Source organism: Varanus komodoensis, unplaced genomic scaffold (genome assembly GCF_004798865.1).
Source record: "Varanus komodoensis strain SLA01 unplaced genomic scaffold, ASM479886v1 scaffold1, whole genome shotgun sequence".
In the NCBI taxonomy this organism is placed as follows: domain Eukaryota; kingdom Metazoa; phylum Chordata; class Lepidosauria; order Squamata; family Varanidae; genus Varanus; species Varanus komodoensis.
This window is the reverse complement of record NW_025335268.1, coordinates 119,197,301-119,216,683: the sequence shown is the minus strand read 5'-3', so window position 1 is coordinate 119,216,683 and position 19,383 is coordinate 119,197,301. Positions and strand designations below refer to the sequence as shown.

General features: G+C 44.1%; 1 protein-coding gene across 8 annotated transcripts in view; it reads left to right on the top strand.

The window, feature by feature from the left end:
* The window catches only part of ST3GAL3 (ST3 beta-galactoside alpha-2,3-sialyltransferase 3), a 237,435-nt gene that overhangs the window by 10,818 nt on the left and 207,234 nt on the right, over positions 1 to 19,383 (top strand). For 6 of the 8 annotated variants that reach the window (XM_044442715.1, XM_044442726.1, XM_044442700.1 and 3 more), the window contains exon 2: positions 14,146 to 14,290. In XM_044442715.1, the coding sequence (XP_044298650.1) occupies positions 14,170 to 14,290 (121 nt within the window). In that variant the 5' untranslated portion in view covers positions 14,146 to 14,169. Of the gene's footprint in view, positions 1 to 1,455; positions 1,586 to 2,397; positions 2,534 to 14,145; positions 14,291 to 19,383 lie in introns of those variants that run through there. The other 2 variants (XM_044442694.1, XM_044442686.1) reach the window with 2 other exon arrangements.

The following is a 19,383-nucleotide window of genomic DNA, read 5'->3' as shown; positions in this document are numbered from 1 at the left end:
CTTTTCCAGTACTGCAATGCAGTATTTAAACAGAAATTAACCATGCCCACTTAAAAGATGAGAGCCTCTACTCATTTGTTTTCTTTACCCTGTTCTTATGTGCCATTTCCAACTTACGGTGAACCTATGAAGGACAGCTCTCCAAGTGTCCTATCCATGACAGCCCCACTCAGTGCTTGTAAATTCAAGGCTGTGGCTTCCTTTCATGCAGTCAATCCACCTCTTATTTAGCTTTTTGCCTCTGTGCATGTCAGACACTGGCCTTCCTTTGGGCTTTGATCTAGTTGACTCATTAGTGACAGTGCTATTCATACTTGTCCTTTGCTTTTTCCCACTGGTTTGCTGACTGCCTTCTAACCTGAGGGTCTCATTCTCTGGCACTATCTGTTGTTTCATTCTGGATTGTTTCATAAGTTTTTCAAGATAAGAATATTCAGATGTGGTTTATCATTGCTACCTTCTGCACAGTACTAACCAGAGTTCGCTTGAGCATCAATGTCATCTGTAAAAGATCCTCCATCATAGTTGTCTTCAATTACCACTGCTACCTACTAGCTGCCCTTCAGAGGTTTCTTCACACCTATCATTACAGAGCTCCATTCTCTTCTGCTGATGTGTCTGGATGTATCTTAGTAACAGTCACATCTTACTCTGGTGTCTCTGCTTTGACTATTCTGTCTTGGATGACCCTGCCAGTCTACTGGTCAGTCTGGCTTCTTGGTGGCATTGCTCTCAGCTTCTCTGACACTTTCAAACCCCCTCACCATGTTAAGGTTTGCATTCCAGAGGAGGTTTCTTTACTCAGACATTCAAAAGAGTATTTAAATCTCCTGGAAATAATCCCATTTACTCTTCCCAATTTATATCTACTGCCCTGCATTTCTCATACCTAACCTGTGTGGAAATTTTTCTCCTGTCCTCAAGTAGCTTGCTCAGTGTCCTATCATTTTCTGTAGCCGCTTCATTTCATCACTTTGTGATCTCATTTTGCAGAGGTAGAATAAGCAGGTGGCCTCTCTTCTCCCTGCAGAGTCTGACATTTGCAGAGCTTGTCCTTCATTGTGCACCTGCCCATGCCATTCATTCTACTTTTCTCTGCTCAAACACCACTTAGGCTGGCTGGCTGTTACACTTTTTCTTATCCAAACTTAATGGACTTTCAGGACATAACAGTTCCCTCTTTGTGCAGCGTTTTGCTGATACCTGCAGCTGGCAGACCGTATTTATAAATTCTGTTTTTGGAGGTGTTGTGTGTGGAATTGGGGGTGGGGATACATTCCACACTCCCAGAGGAATGCTTTGCAACCTGATTCTTCCCCCCCCCCCCCACAACCCCACTTTCTTTTCTTTTTGTGTGTGCGCGCGCGCGCCAGCACCGGCCTCCAGGTTGTCACATCATCCCTTCTCGGGACACGCGCCTCCGTGCTCTGGCCTGGAGCCTTTTTCCGGAGAGGACCCAGACTAGCATCTTGCTGGCTCCCCTCAACGGAAGTTCCGCTGGTATGCCTTGGCGCCGCCTCAACCCTCTGCTCTTGCTTTCGCCAGGAGCTGGTGCTGGCAGGGCTGCTTTTTCAGGACGGATCAGGTAAAACCCCCGAGTCGCTCTGTCCGGCACGGAGGAGAGGGAAGGTGCAGCGAGAAATGGTGGGGGGAGGAGGAGGAGGCTCAAGGAGAGCGCATCCGTTGGATGACGGTGTAGCAGGGCAGTCCAGCTCAGCGTGCGGCGCTCCGGCTCCGTCGGTCTCCCATGACCGTGGAAATGTGTGTCTGCTCTGACCAGCTGGTTGGCCAGCCTTTGCATTGCTGCCGTGCGAGTTAACTTTTCCACAATGACCCTGCTTGGGTGATGGGCGGGAGACCGCTCGCGGGCAAGCGCGCTTTGCCGAGCACAACCTGGCCCTGCTCCTCCACCGATGCCATCGGCGCGTTACGTTTGGCACCAGCCTCGCGCCAATCGCGGCGATCGAGCGACGCGGAGGGTGTTTCCCCTCCCCTCCCCTCCTCCCTCGGGGAGCGCGGCTGGCCGGCCCGTCAGTCTGGATCAGGCTGGCTGGGCTGAGCCCGGCGATCCGCCCGCGCGGGCTTCCGAACCTCCCAGCGCCCCCTTGACCCTGCCTAATCTCCGCAGCGGGCAGCGGCCCTCCCACGCTGCTCCGCGATTGGCCGAGGGGGTACTCGCGGCCCCGCCCAGTGCGTGGAGGGGGGCGAGGACGGGAAGACGCGACCCCCCCCCCCGGCCGGAGACGATTGGGCCGCCGCGCGCCCCCTTTCGGAGCGCTCGAGCGGCGGGGCGCCCTCCGTGGGGCCTGATTGGGCGGCGGGAAGTCCCTCGCGCGCCCGCAGTCGCCGGGCGCCGGCGGAGATGCCCCTCGCCTTCCCCCATTGGGCGGGGGAAGTCCCGCCTCGCGGCGTGATTGGCGCGGGGGCGCCGCTTCGGAGTCCGGCCGCTGGTGCCCGGGCCGGCATGGCGGGCGGCTCGGCGATCGGAGCGCGAGCCCGGAGCAAGGGCGGCCGGAATCCCCTGGCGACTTTGGTGAGGGGTCGGGCGAGGAGGGAGGGCGGGGCGCGGTCCCGATGCCGGGCGGGCGGCAGGGGAGGGCGCCCCGGCGGCGAGCGTGCGCTTCGGTTCGGCATCCTTCCTCGCGTTTCCCTTCGCCCGGCCAGGTGCCCGTCCCTGCAGCGATTCATCTCGGGGGCCCCTCTCCCTGCCTACGCCTTTCCCTCAGCGCGGATCTCCCTTGTCCTTCCTCAAGATCCAGTTGTCACCGCAGTACGGGGCTCCCCCCACGCCCCCTCCTCTGGCTTCCGAGAGTGCTCTCCCACATGGCCTGCCCAATCCACAGGGTTTGGCCAGTTATTCTTTCCGCTACAGGAGCGCCTCTTAGCCTTTCCAGCCCGTCCTTCCCTTCCTTCAGGATGTGCCCCAGTCGCATAAGCAAAACCACCCTTTCCCAACCTGGTGCCCTCTAGTCGAGTTGGATTATGACTTCGAGCGACCCCAGCCAGCATGCCCTCCAGATATGGGGGACTACAACTCCCAGAATCCCCGAGCCCTCTTGGGGGTTGCTGGGAATTGTAGTGCAGCACATCTGGATGGTGCTGGATTAGGGAAGGTTGATTTAAGAATCTCCCTCTGTGTTAGCTATCCTGGATTAGACTGAGATTTGTCTGTCTTTAAGACACAGATCTTTTCATCTTGGTTCCTCTGCAGAATGAGTCTGGATATGACAGATTGCTTAGATGGGAGGAAAAGTACTGGAGCTGCTATCATTTATGTCTGTGTGCAGCAGGAGGGTTGTGCCACTCAAGAATGTAAGAACTGTGCTGGATCAGAACCAGGGTCCATCTAATCCAGCACTCTGTTCACACAGTGGCCAACCTGGTGCCCATGGGAACCCAAAAGCAGAACGGGGGGGGGGGGCTGCATCACTTCCCACCCCCATCTCGCAGCAACTGGTGTTCATAATAGGCACACCACTCTGCTTTCTTCTGGAAATGTTCAGGTGGTGTGTATTCTTCCAAACCAGAAATGGGCAACCATATATTATTGTATTTCAGCCATGGGCTGTACTGGTAGGTACGAATGTGCGTTGCAGTCTGACAACTTCTGCAGGGCCTCAGGCTACACACCTCTCTTTCATCCAACTTTTGCTATGTAGCAAAGGCAGAAGAGGAAAGAATGAAGAAGGAAAATTGAGCTAGAATGTTTATTAAAACTAGTGAAGTTACTTCCTGTGCCTAGATTAATTTTTGCCCTAGATCTCAACTATACAGATTGTGCCTCATGAATTAACTGTACAGCTGAATGTGCACGTATTAGTCACTTTCTAAATAAATTTTCTAGCAGAAACATTAAGGACTGACCCAAGGGGGAATATCAGTAGAACTGTGGCTTGAACTATAACCCAAACTGTTTTGTTTAGAGTATAGAGAAAACCTGAATAGTTCCATGTAGGAATATATCTGCAATGGCCACAATGCTCTCTTATTGTAACCTCTGGTAGTTAAAGATAGGTCTGCTGAAAAATAATCTTCAACTGCTGTCCAGGTTTGCAGGATTTATGCAGCATTTATGTAGAAGGTAACATGAGAGTTTGCTGCTAAAAGGGATCAATAATGCCTGCCCATGCTACAGACTGGCCTAAGATGGCAAGAAGACCTTCCTGACAGAATTTAATCAATAGTTCTTCCATTCCCTTCTTTTCTTATGTGCTGTCCTGAAAAGCAAGCTTTGTATCAGGGGAAAAGTTCTGGCCTAGATTTCTTCCTGACATAGTGGTTAAATTCACATGACATGACAACTCCTCCAGGCAATAAGCCAGGGTGGGCTGGTTGTTTTTAGAAATACCCACAATGAGCCCAGTGGACAATCAGGCTCATTGTGGATATTTTGACCACCTAGAGGAAAGAATCTCTTTTTGACAGTCATGATTGTGAGCTGGTTTCATCTTACTGTGGCTGACACAGGGTCGGCCAAGGGGATCTCCTTCCGGCTCAGCTGCAGCAGTGTGAAGGGGGCTACCCCCTGCATGTTGCCCCAGCCCAGCCTGGAAGTTGACTGCACTGTGCTTCAGGGCAGAAACTCTGTGGTGCAGGCAAAAGGATAATACTACTAGTAGAAATAATATCATATTTTGTAGAATCATGGAATAGTAGAATTGGAAGGGGGCAGAAGGCCATTGGGTCCAACTCCTTGCTGTTGCAGGACGCTAAATCACACCATCTCATTCAGATGACTGTCCAGATGCTTTTGAAAGTCTCTAGTGAGGGAGAGCCCACAACTTCCCCAGGTAACAGGTTCCATTGTCGTACTGCTCTGACAGGAAGTTCTTCCTGGTGTCTAGTCTGAATCTGCTTTCTTTTACCTCAAGTCTGTTGTTCTGTGTCTTGCATGCTGGAATGGATGGAAAGTGATCTTGTCCTTCCCCTTTGTGAAAGCTGTTCAGGTACTTGTAGAGTGCTATCATATCACCCCTCAGCCTTCTCTTCTTGAGGCGGAACATGCCTGGTTTTTGCAATCTTTCCTCACAGGGCTGTGCATCCCATCCCTGAATCATTCCTGTTGCCCTCCTCTGCATCCTTCTAGCTTTGCTCCATCTTTTCAAAACTTAGGTTCCCAGAACTGGACACAGTACTCCAGGTGAAGGCTGACTAGTGCTGAGTATAGGAGAACTAGTGCTTCACTAGTGCATAGCACAAGCAAGGGCCATGCTTTGAAGTGAAATGGGGAGGCAGGGGACCCAGGTGGGCATCCTTGTCTCCCGCTGCATCCCAAGCAGGAGACAGGAGGTGGTAATCCCTGGTCTGTCCAGTGGTCCTGCCTATGCTCCTGCCTTCTGCCTAGGTGATCTGTTCCTGGGCAGGAAGCAGGTGGGGTGCCCAGTCTACATGGCACTGCTGACCCAGGCCTGGGGCAGTGCTGCCAGGTGGCTCGTTCAGCCCACCTCCTCTCTCCAGCAGCAGTCAGGAATGCCTGATCTACTGTGTGGGGTTCTCCAAAGCATGGGGTAGCACCATAGAGCATGCCCTTACCAGGGGCTTGAGAGGTCTCTTCTCAGCGTATTGGGGAAGTTGGTTAGGATCCCAGCCATCCTTTCCAGTAGGATCTGCTCCTCTCGGCAAGGATGGCCATTCCTCGCTTCTGTGAGCAGGGAAGAGCTTTTGAGAGCAGCCTCCAGGTGCCACTTGGGTTCTTTGGAAGCCACTGTCAGCAGGGCTCATTGACAGCTACTTGTCAAGGGTGGCATATCATTTTGCGGCCTTCATAAAGCAGCTCACTGGCTGTTGAGCTCACTCGTGGTGGTCTCTGTCCTCTGGATTTGGACAACGTGACAACCCATCAGGGGAGGCAGCAACCCTAGAACAACTCATGGGTTCTCAGGGTGTGTTGTTTGAAAACAACAACAACCACCTAGCTGAGGTTACCTGGGCTGTGCTAGCATGGCAGAACCTCCCCATGATAACAAACCATGGTGGGTTGTCACATCATCTGAGCCAAACTGCTGTCTTTGAATTTTTGTTTGTTTTTTGTTTTCTGGTGTAAGGCAGTATCTAGACATTTAACCACTGCCTGCATTCTGACGTATCACAGTCCAGCCACAGAATATCATGCAAGGCTGCCAAGTGGTTGCATGCCCTGGCATTTCCTCATGATGAATTCCCATGCTGCTTTGAGACATGGTTTGAAGGTAAGAGTGACACGACTGGAGCTGTATGCATGGCCACTGTTTAGCCATGGAAATGTGTGATGGTTCAGTGAAGAGGAACTGTGTAATTGGATGTTTCCATTTTGTTTCTGGCTTCTGATCCAGAAATGACTCTCACGTGCCTGCTGGTAAACATAAATTGGGCCTTGTTCAAGCAAAGGTGACTTTTCAGAAATGTATCACTGGAGGCAGGAGACACAGCCAGGCATTTCACTATCTCAGATGAAAATCCCAAGTAGTGCACCCTCAGGTGCAAATGCAGATAATTGCATTGTGTAGTGATAAGGCAGGTCCTGGAGGTTGCTGTATCTCCAGGTCAGTTGGTGTGAAAGATGCACAATGACAAAGACAACAGCTGGTTTGCCTGCTCAGAGGTGCATCTTGTAAGTCAAAAAGTGCCTATCAATTTTAGAAGGATGGCATCATGCCAACAGGGATCATCTATTACACAGAACCAAAGTGACTTAAACGGCTTGAAATCTGAGTCCAGTGTCCAAAATCCACCCCCTTCTGAAGCCTGGCAGATAAAGACTGATAAGAGGGCCTTTTCAGTTGTCATGCCCTGCTGGACTTGATGTTTCTCCAGCCCCTGGTGAAAACTTTTATTTGCTTACCAGTGCAGTCCAGCCCAACTGATGCGAACTGTTGCTGACAAATCATTTACTGGCTCTGCTGGTTTGTCTTACCATGTTTTGTTCTTGTTCTTTTCAGTGTTATTTATTATCATCTCATCCATGAGAGTCCCTAAAATGTCTTGCAAAAAAGGATAATAAAATACTAAAACAAAAATTAAACACAAAAGGAACAACACACATTGTTTTATGATTTTTGGAGGCTACCCTGGAAGTTGTCAGACTGAGAGGTGGCAAAGGCATATGTTATATACATAAATAAACTACTGTTACTCGTTTTCTCCCTGGTGCAGTGATGTAGTTAGAGTAGTAGTACGAAGACTAAGAAAAATGTGGTGGGAAATTCCCTAGTAAATATATCTAAAATATATGGTGTGACACTAACTTTTCAGACTTGCCTTCTCTAAGCAGATGAAATGAATTTTAACCTGTTATTTGCAATGTTCACAATAATAAGGGATCTAACCTAAGCATATTTTATCAGATAACAAACAAGAAAGAATAAAAGGTGAAAATAAAAGCACTCAACATTTCCATAAATTCTACCTCTGACTTTTTTAACATTGAGAATTTTGTAGGGTATATGCAAAAATAGTTTAAATAGTAAGATGCTATATCTGTATATCAGTGCATATATCTGTATATTGCCGCAAATTTAGTTCCCTTTTTGTAAGTGTCTTAAAGGCACATTATACATACATTCTGTACAGAAATTATTCTGGAGTGGACAGAGGTAATCCAGGTGGATTATTAGCATAAAAGGTTTTTTTGTTCATCTATCTCAATGCTCACCATACGTAGTTATACATTATATTTAACTGACTCTCAGTCTCAATAATCCTCAATAATTAAAGATCTTTTTTGTGCTCCTTAGAGCTTGCTTAGGATTTCATCATGAATTATGTGATCTACTTTGTATTTTATGCTGGATTTTGGACCGTGTAAGAATAAGTTAAATACACCAGTCCTAATATTGATTCTTGTATTTGCTTGTTAGCTAACATGGGTGGAATGCCAAAAAACAGGACAGATGAAAGGGATGGACTTCAAGAGGGATGGACCGCAGCTATATTTTAAAAGTACTTTGCGTAGTCTCACTATTGTTAAATCTGCTTGAGGAGTTCATGTAGAGGGTAAGCCTCAATACTTACTTTGGATTAGGAATTTAGTTTTGGTAGAAATTGCTACAATAAAATTACATTAGTTTTTTTAATTTCTAGAAGCAGGGAACTTATTTTGGGCTAAAGCTAAAGTTTGCCAGGCATTGGGAATGCTGCTGCTTTGCTAATAACCTCACGGTGATACAGGTCTTACTTTTTCTAGCCTGTCTTGCAATGAGGCAGGTGTTATTTATTAAACTGGATCCTGAACTTAAAGATGTGGATGCTTCTATTCCCATATGAACACATCAATTCTCTCATATCCTTCTTGATCTTTGAATATTGCAAGCCTGACTCTTATTGTAAATGCAGGCATACTTCAAACTACAGTTAGCAAACCTGTGGCTTGCAAAAGTACTTCAAACTACAGTTTGATGTTTTGGATTGGCAGTCACTTGCAAAGCTTACTTGGATGTTATGTCGGGCCACCGTCCCATGCCTGGGAGTATGTTCCACTGAACTTAGTGAGACTTATTTCTGAATAGAAATGCATAGAATTACTCTGAGTAGGCTTCATACCCGAAGTGTCTGTTTTGTTCATCATTTTGCCTGTAGGCACAGCTTGGGTCAAGAAAGCAATGACCGTAATTTTGAAAGTGTACACCTACGTTTGGTTAATACCCTGTAGCAATTTTGGGGGTATAATAGTGTGAGCAGTAATACATTGTACCAGTGCCAATCATCTTTGGCCTTTTGCTAGATCTAGTACCGCATACAAGCAGATGAATCTTTCCTTTTTGTCATGATATTCATTGAAACCTTCAAGAGAACAGCATATGTTACTTTGTAAACAGTTCAGTTTCAAACAACTCTGCCCTTTGTAGCACTTGACTTTTTATAGGAAGTGGGGAAATCACTTTGAGCAAGGGCAGCTGTTGCAGATAATGGCGAAACAGTGTTACTGTACTCTTCTCTTTGAGTATTGATTGCTGCAGTTACATGGAAGACAGTTAGATTTCTTTCCAGATTAGCTAAATGTGACTTGGACTCCAGCTGGCTATCAGATGAGGTTTCTGCAATATTTGTTTCTCTTCATGACAAACAGGGTGGGGTATGAAATGTACTAGCAGTGGAATAGCGGGTTACATATGGAGTATAGAGGCGTTCAAGGCATGACCTTTCACGGGTAATTACTCAAACAGGATATTGAAGGAAAGGGGAACTCCTTTCAGGTGAGCAGAATGAAGGGGTGGGAATGGCAGTTTGCTTTCTTGAAGTCTCTGGAATAGTAGAGTGTTTACCAGTTGTGTCCCTTAATGCTGGTGGATGTTGTGAGTGTTGTCACTTTTGTTGCGTTTGACACAGGAGCCATGAAACAGGATTTAGATATCTGAAAAATGTGTAAAATTACATGTGGCTGGAACCAGTGATCAGGCTAAGAAACCCAGATCCTCCTATAGTTGCAGCTGTTGAGTTGTATGCTAAAACTTGTCCTGTAGTTCAAACCAACTTGGTTTTATATTTCAGAGTTCCTTTAGGTAGTCCATGCGTAATATTGTAATGCTCCCGTTCTCTAATTACTAAGAGAGGAGAGAGAATCTTGTCTCTTAGTTTACGCAGGATTTGCTCACTCTTCAGAATTGCAGCCCTTCAGGTGATCCGCAGATATATACTGTGAGTGAATCTATCTTGAACTTAAGTATAGCTTTGAGTATGCTTTTTAAACATCAGTCACTGAACCAGCTCTTCTGCCAAGAGGCTCATTCTACCAACAGGGCTGTCCTGTGCCCCCTTATGTGTCTGCTTGCTTCAGTGTTGCTTTAACTCTAGAAAAAAGGCTTACAACTTTCAGCCATGTCCCAGCCAGCCTTAAAACTTGAAGCCATGTCATCCTACCTCACCCACTCAGAAGTAATTTATCCCATTTCCCCCCTTATTCCCTAAGACCTTTTCTACATGAGGCATGTATGATGTACTTGTCATTCCCTACTCATAGCTGTTTACTGGGTCTTCAGCCCGGATCATGATATTCCTATGTCACTATCAGTAATCAGGGAGGGTTGTTTTTTTTTTTTTTTTTAGTAGAAAACCTATTTGAGAAAGCTAAAGAAACAGCTTTTTTACTTGTGCAGTTGTTATTCTGCTATACTGCAATGCTTCCTAGAGGTCATGTAGCAGGAAAGGAGGAAATGAATGGCTGCGACAAAACTCAAAGACGATATAGTGGATTAACAGCCTTGTGTAGAAAAGTGCTAAGCTGTTACTGAGAGAAATGGAAGACAGAGAATTTTTATGAAAACCTAAATGGAATCCACTCCTTCCCCCAAGGCACAGTGATTGCAGCCATGGTAAAATGTGCTGTAAAATTGAAATTCTGTTGCCAGTCACTCAACTGGATGCCCTCCCTCTGCCCATAATTAGTGTTTAGAGCAACTGAATTAGGGATTTATTGTATTGTATTATGTTAAATATTACATTTAATATTTTAATTCTTTCTATGACATTTTAATTATTTAACTCTTTGTAATTCATCCATAGAACATCGGATAGTGGATGAATTAGACATGAAATATATAAGAATATATTCAGGGGACATCAGGTTTGCACATTGCCTGAAGACGTGCTGATAATGAAACCATATTCTGGACATGACATCAGTTCATGGCTTTGGAGAGAATCCTCATTTGCCTTGGGGTGCAACAGAACTGGACTGAAACTGCCTGATTCTGCCCGGACTTCAGGTTTTGTCAGAATCCCGTGCGCATTTGCAACACCAATCCTACTGCTTCCCGAAAGAATTTTAAAGAAAGGTGCAATCACAGTAACAGTGGTCTCATATAAATGTGGACCCAGAATTTAGATGAAGGTACTTCATGTTGCAAGACTGTATGTAGTGAAAACTTTAAAACCTAGAGGGAAGTACTCTAATGGTTGGAGGGTAGAGACTTTGTTTCTGCTCACTCACTGTCTTTTCCGTCTGCTTCATGTACTTCCCCATTAATAAGGCAACAGAAGACGTGCTCTTCACTATTGTGTATAATTTGCCCTTATAAAAGAGCACCAAGGTTTCCATTTATCAGCTGTCTTTTAATAGGACTTTCTGTACATTAAAACAAATTAATATATTGTGTCTCTGGCCCTAGCTTTTGCACTCTGTTAATAAAACCATGCAGATTGGCATATTTTTCTTAGAACAATGTGTTATGTTTGCTTGGGGCTATTACAGTATTTGGAACATTTTAGCAAGTGCTCTTTTTGTTTAGGGGAGGGCAATCTGGCCCATGTATGCCAATGAGGCTGCCTACAACCCTCTGAACTCAGAGGATTATGAGCATGTTAAGAGGGTGGAAGATGCTGAGAGGTGAAGGTCACCTCCATGCTTCCCCTGCCCTCCAAAACACTTAGAAGGCGAGTTTCGGCTGAGTGCTTGCCCCAGAGCATGAGAGGAGGCTCAGGTGCCACCAGGCATCAACACCAGTCTCTTCCTCTCCTCCCCACCACTGGAATACTCACAAAGCTCTGTCTTGAAGGTTGCTTTTGTTGCACCAGCTGTGAAGGGGCAGGGATGGCACTTTGAGTTCATAGACTAAGCTCCAACAAGTTTCTGAAGTCTGAGCTAGTACTCCAAGTTCTCTTGTGTACGTCTGGGTGGCATCTGGTGGCCATAGGATCACACCCTTAATGTATTATAGAATCCACACCTGACAAGTTGTGGGATAAATCCTATTTTGCTATGTCCCAGTGGTTTTGATCAGTATGTGGTTCTAGAATATCTGAATTCCGATGATATGCCAAGCCACTGTTTGGAGGATTAGGAGTAAGGCACAGCTGTTCGTTATCCTTCCTCTGCTCTTCCTCTTATTCATGTGTGTGGCTTAATTGTGGCTTCTTGTTTTCGTTAAACCATAGTTGGCACTGAGGTTGCAATTTTGTGCAGTGTGATCAAAAATGGAAGTACTTGATTAGAAAGAGGAAGTGTCTAGATTGTGATGTATATGCAGTTCTCTAACTATGAGTGGGCTTCCTGAATTTAGCCTGAATCTTCTATTTTTTTGTTCCAACGTAATGCAAATAAAGTCCCATTTTCTCAGAACAGATTGTTGTTTTTGAACTTCCAATACCCACAAAACTCAAAAGTTTTTTATAAGAACAGTGACTCATTCATCCAGTTTATTGTAGATGGCAGATTCATATTTTCCATTGCTGAGCAGTCATCATTTTTCTTGTTATTAAGTAATAATTAAGTAATAAATAATAATTTTCAGATTTTACTGTTCCAAAATGGGAGTAGTTCTAACAGAACCATATATCAAGTCAATATAATCTAATATTAGTTGGTTTTCTGTACCATTCTGAACAGTTCTAGAGACACTGGAAATGTATAAGCCTTGCTTAGCCACACCTATAAAACCTAGCCATATAATCTATAAGATATTGGATCTTATAGTACTTTATCTCAGTGAACTTTGTGAGCATTGTTGCCATAATCATGATGTATATTGTAGTTGGAATTGATAAAGGAAGGTTGATGAAGTTTTGGAGGGAGCCAAAACTATTTACGATGATGTAAATAACAGGATAATAGTACAAAGGATAAATGGCTGCGAGTAACATTCAAATGAACATGAATAATACTTTTTAAGGGAAAAGTTATTTTTTTGGGACTTGTATAATTAAATCAGGCAAGTTTAGACTTGGTGTTTTGTGTATAAGTATTTTTGTGCCATTCATCCATCTTGTGGATTATTTTATAGAATAAAAGTTAGAATGTCTGAAATTTCAGCAATTGTTCTAAACTGAGCCCAATGCATTATGGAAGAGTAGACTTCCAAATCAGACTGATCAAGTAAAGGGCTGGCTTCCTGTGTTTTAGCAATCTAGTAGCAGTTAGTATTTGCAATGACAGACTAAAGCTTGGAGGAGTAACATCCTGATTTTATTTTGATTTTTGCAGTTACAAGTGTATTCTGTTTGTCTTACTAGAACTTAATGTCCGTGGAAGAGATAGACAGAATTGGGTATCATTGTCCATGATAAGAGTGCCTGGATAATATGTATGCTAGGAAGTGAACCTATCAAGGATGTGTTTTGGATTCAGATGAAACCCAAAGCCTGAGAAGACGTAGGCTGTTTCAGTGTGGGCTTGTCATTTCCTAGGGATAGCCAACAGAATTGAAGCTCATCTAGAATGAGGCTTTGCTAGCAAAGAGATACATCAGCTTTATGGATATATTCACATGTCACAACAGGCAACCCTGTGTGCTTTTCATGCTTCATATTTTTTTGCATAGAAGTGCCTAGTAGATGATTGGGAACATGGTGGTAACTCTACTGCCTCCACTGTCCCCTTCCTGCTCAGTCCTCCAGGTGGTATCCCAGGAGGCACTGTAGGGAGATTTTCTTTGACAGCCTCACTTGTCAAGCAGTCTTTGTCAGGGCTCTTGTTCTGAAATGCAGTGCAGAAGATGAAGGAGCTAATTGGACACCTCAGCTCTTGCTCCACAGGGCAAGAGGGGGTTGCTTGGTCCACAGTTTGGTAAAAAGAGGTAAAATCTGCTGGGCAGTACTGCAGAAACAGCAGCAAAACAGCAGCTGTTGGTAGCATTCTTTGGCCAGCTGCTGGGCAAGAACAGCAAGGCCACTCTGGCAAACCAGTTCTATGGTCCTGGCCTTGGTACCATGACACCATGAAGAGCTGTGTTTCCCAGATTCAGGCGACACAAGAAGCCATTGTGTCATAGGTGTCATAGAACAGAGTATTGCTTCTGTTCTTGGATTCTAAAGCCATACCATACCAAAATACCACACTGGGGTTCGGACAACATGACACACCAGCTTGTTGTGTTGTGTGACACCTATCCTATGTCTCCTGCTTTTGCTTTTTGTTCTCTGGGCTGATTAAGGCTAGAGCAGAGAGTGTGGCTCCATTTCTGACCAAGAGGGGCAAAATAGCCTTTAACACCATATTGCCATGATAGTCACTGGGAAGCACAAAGCCTCGTATTTCTAAAATTCCATACCAGTTTGATGTGGATGGACTCCAAATTGCAATGCAAACTGAATTGCATACTTGAACCAGGCTGTTTTCCAAAGTGCTAAATAAGCTGGGGTCAATGCCTAGTCTAGAACTTACATTTGCTGCTTTAACTGTAGAATATAGTAAATTGATTAGAAAATGCAAGGCTCAAATTGGTTTCTTTCCCCCAGGTGTTGTAGAAGAGCGAATCCCATATGAAGATGGGACTTCTGGTGCTTTTGCGTAATGTGCTACTAGCCCTCTGTCTCTTTCTGGTGTTGGGATTTCTCTATTACTCAGCTTGGAAACTACATCTTCTCCGATGGGAGGATTCAAGTAAGTATATTTATGGTGCAGACCATGTGAGAGTCTTTGTTGACATGAGGCTAAGCAATTCTCCTGTTTTTTAGGTCTGCCCATAGTAGAACAGCCTGAAACAAACCCAAGCACTTGTTGGATCATTTCATATGTTGTAGAGAATGAATTTGCCTTTCTCTTACTGTTCTTGTTCTCTCACTGATTCACTGGGATACTGTAAAATAATTTTTACCCATCTACTTGTTTATACAGTCAAGCTTTTATGGACATGATTTTCATGTACGCCACTCTTGTTGCATGAGCTTGTAAGAATGGATCTGTTTGCTTTTCCTGTGGTGTTTATGAGGGCAGTTGCCACACAGTTGCTGTTTCCCCTTTATTTGCATAAAAATGCCTCTGTGCGATTATTTAATCCTCGCTGTGCAGCTGACCTGTGTGGTTATCACTGCGTCCATGCAGAATTGATTTGGAGGGATCAAGCCCCACAGCCTGGTGCAGCCATTGTGTTTGCGTGGAGTCAAGAGCAGCTTTGGTGCCAGATCATTAGGGCTTTCTTATATAGTAGAGCTTTAGCTATAGTGGAACAGATACAAGTAGAATCTATTATTTAATCTTTTCTTAAATGGAAAGAGATGATTTGATGATCTGGGGCTCCAGTAAGCTTGGAGAAATGGTGTTGCTTTGATTATTAAATATTTGGTTAAATCTAGGACGTGCAAAATAACTTGGGTCTCTCCCTTCACTGTTAGCCTTAGCCTTTTCCTTAGTTTGAATGTACCTTTCATTTCAATCTCTTCTGGGTTATTTCCTGGCATACGTTGCATGTTGTTTTATTGGCATGGTGACTTGGTAAATGCCGTATGTTACCCTCCTCTGTATCACATAAATGTTCCTACTTTGTGAATGTTGTTGGATCTTTTTGGTTATCAACCTGGTTACTATTGTGCAACTTGCCTGGTTTGGGTCTCTGTCTTAGGATATGGGGGTAGTCATCCTATCATTTGATAGGAAGGAGCAGGACAAGTTATGTTCTTAAGACAGATAAGCATGTGTGTGTGAGTTGTATCCAATTGTCTCATTCTCCAAAGGCAAGGCTTCTACCACATGTGGAAAAGGGTCAGATGCAATACTCTGATTTTTCTTGTGCAAGGTGTTGCAGTTCCTCAACACATCTCCATTAGGCTAGGTGCTGCTTACACTAGCTATGCTTGTGCAAACAGAAGAATGCCTCTCCTTGTACTTTCTCTTCTATTGTAACGTTGGATACAACTCACTGTGCGCATGGCAGCATTATGAAGGGATTGCCTTGCTAATCATCTACTACTTTGTGTTTTTAAGTTAATTGTTGCTATGCTTATTTGGTTTTTAAAATTCTAACACCATTTTTTGGGGGTGGGGTGATGACCGAACTTGTTAAACATCCTGTTATACAACCCTTTATTACATCACAGGGACCCTTGGACACTACAGCATTGAATGCAATGTGATTTTTAAAAAAATGTGGTTGTCTACTTAGTTGCTTCACAAATTTAAGAAGTGGTAGATGTGTACAAAAAGAAGAGTTGAAGTGCACTGGAGAATAGAATGCATACCAGTTAGACTGGGGCATAACAGTCCTGATTTAGAGTGTGTGTACTTGGAAGTCTAAACCCCACTTAGTTCAATAGGAATTATTTTATAGGTAAGTGAGCACAGGATTGAAACTGATGAGTGTTGACAAATCTCATAAAAACAATGAGGTCCACTGGAAGACAAAATACCAGTAGATCAGTACAACTCATGTTCTAACTTATGAGGATTCAAAATAACATAATTAAAATATGCTTTTAGGTATTGGACCTTAAATGACAGCTAGAACATTTGGCTCTTGTAGTTCTGTGTGTAGTTAAGTGGACAGTTTTATTCATAAATGAAGCAGCATCCTATTTGGTTGTGTAAGGTTATAATATCCTCATTGATGAATGGGTGCAACCCAGCCAAAGTGAAGCTCTTTGAAGTTTTATTAATGTCAGTAGGGGATAATGAAGGAGATGCTCTTCTCTTTCTGAGGGCAGTAGAACGTCACTGTATAGTTTTGGCAGGATCATGCTCAGTATTTTTTCATTTGTTTTTGATCACACTCCTACACAAAAGTTTATGCTATAAGCCTATTAGTCTTAAGATCCATAAGACTTTCTTGCTTTTATATAGGAATTTTTTCCTGCTCTGCAACTTGAACTGAATGTCTTGATCTGTCAGCAGCATGAAATCCACTCCTGCTGTCTCTCTGGAGGACATGAGTCTAATAACTGACTCTTACAATTGATCTGCATCTTTTCAAAAAGTCATGTAACTGCACAGTTGCCTAGTAACTGTAGATTATGAGGCTGCAAAACACCTTGGTTCTCAGGGTCTCCTTTTAAACTACAGAATATAAACAAAAAGCATATACTCTGTATGATGTGCTGTATGGTCCTGGTGTTGGAATACAAGATCTTGATATATTTGCTGTTCATATATAAAATGATGGAAGAGTTTGCTTCCATATGGAAACTTAAAGTCTGTGTGTCATTAGGAGAGAAGGGCAAGAACTTTCAATACCCCTGTCAAAACTAGGATGCTTCTGCTGTGTACCACTCTAGGCTTCTCCTTAGTCCAGTTGATTTACCAGGCATTAAATAGTAGGCTCTGGTTTCTCCTCTCTCACCCTTGTTCCAGGAAACTGCAAGATCAGGGCTTATTCAATTTAATGAACTTTCTGACTTCCTAATCAATGTTGATATAACATAGGAAGCTGTAGATTAACTATAAATGCATGATTTCCCGACAGGAACATTAAGATGGATATTTAGCAAAAGACATTTGTACTCAGTACATATAAGTAAGAGCTTCATTCAGATAGGCCAACAAAAGCTGCCCAGTACAAAGGCTTGAATTTTGGAAGGTGAGTGGAAAGGACTGTTTTAAAATACTTTTAAAATACTTTGGCTTGTATGTGATGGTTTGTTTAATCCAGGAATTGCTCGAGTTGAGCAAAGTGTCCGAGTTGTGTCTTTTAATTGTTGTAAACCTGGAAACTCTTGGTTGTTGGGGGGTTAAACCAAACCTAGTTATGAGAATAGAAGGGATTCTCTGACCTTATAAAGATTGCTCAACTTTTTTTGGATGGGGTTCCACTCCCTTTGAAGGCACAGGTTCTTAGCCTGGGGGTTCCCCTGGAACCATCTGTCACTTGACGTCCAGGTGGCCTCAGTGGCACAGAATAGAGCTGCCCCAGTTATGCCCTTATCTGGACAGGGATGATCTGGGTTCAGTGATCTATGTGTTGGTAATCTCCAAGTTAGATTAGTGCAATGTACTCTATCTGGGGTTGGCCTTGAAGACTGTTCAGAAGCTGCATCTTATGCAAAATGCAGCAGTCTAGGGTATGGGCAGCAGGAGTCTTGGCAGATGTACCAGGACCAGGGTAAGAGGACCCAAGCTAGGGCAGGGTTTAAACACTGTTCAGATCCTGGTGGTTGGGTCAGAGGCAGTCATGGTCAAGAAGCAGACCAGTGTCAGGTACATGTATTAAAGCAAGGCAAAGATGTGCTCATAGATGAGTTAAACCTTCATAACGAGGAAGGCAAACAGACCAGGGAGCAGATACCTGAAGTAGGGTAAACCAAGCAAGATTCTGGAGCAACAGAAGATGTGAAAGGGCAAGGCAAGGCCGAGGCAAGGTGGCAAAGAAGGAACTGGATGCAGCAAGGGTCAGGCAAGATGCAGGAGCCAAAACAGGCCACAAACTAACAAGATCTGTGTTGCTGAGGCAGCCACTGGAGAGGAAAGCTTGGTCTTACATAGCTCTTCCCCCAGTTCTCCCAGCTAGCTCCCATCGGGAGGTTGAGAGCTCCAGCAGGGCCTGGACCTGATCCTGCAATTACTATGGTGGCCTTCCATTTCTGGCCACCAGATGGTGCCCCAGAGCTTCCCAGCACAATTCAAGGAGCTGGTTTTAATCTATAAAGGCTTACACAGTTTGGGACTGCTGTACCCGATGGAATGCTTTTCCTGAATACCTGGGCACTACTTTCAACAACTGAGGTCTTCCTCTGAGTGTCACCTTGAAGAGAACCTGGAGGGTGGCAACATGGGAGAAGGCCTTCTCAGTGATGGGCTCTCAATTATAAAATGATCACTCCCCTGATGCTCAACTCGTCATCTTTTCAGTGCCAGGTGAAGACACACTTTCCCAAACAGTTAATGGCAAGATGGGGGTTTATATCAGCTCTTAAACAGGTCTAGTTTGTGTTGAAATTGTTTGAGCTGTTTACATTTTTCTGTATACATAATTAAAAAATGATTTGTGCTGTATTTCACTGCTATGTTTCATGTATTTTTGTGAACTGCCCAGGGAGCTTTGGCTATTGGGCAGAATAGAATGAAATAAATAACACCAGACAAATTTTGTATCTCTGAAACTATGTATCTTAACAGTTTTTGAAACTGGATGTAACTCATGTGTAATAGAGGATATCAGCATTTTAGTTTACCCAGCAAATGGGAAGTCTTAACTACTTGTGATCAACTTATAAAGGATTCTTGTATGAAGTCATAATTGGTTCATTTATTCTTCAATTCCATGCAGTGGCAGCTCACCACAGTCCAAGGCAGAACTCTGTCATTGTGAGCCTTTTGAGTAGACATGTCAAGGACTGAATTTGAGACCTAAATGCAACCTGTGCACTCTGCTCATGAACTGGTGACTCTAAATATCCAAGCTGTTATGCTAGCGTAATGGGTCTCTGTGATGTTTACTTTCAAAGGAAAAACTGAAGAGTTTGGGTGGGCCAACTAATGTAATAACTTTGGCTGATACTGCTTTGACTTGACACCTTCCTTCTAACTATGAAAGCACAGAATCTTCTTCCTTGTAGAATATTCTTGCTGAATTCTTTATGCATACAGCTTGCCAGCAAGCTCAGATCAACCTTCTGATACCCTTTGCAGCCATGAAACTATAAAGACGGGTATGTAACTGCTGAAGCTGTTCAGTAGTTACCATATTTTTCGCTCTATAAGACGCACCTGACCATAAGACGGACCTAGTTTTTAGAGGAGGGATCCATGGAAAGCTTCCTGATAATCAC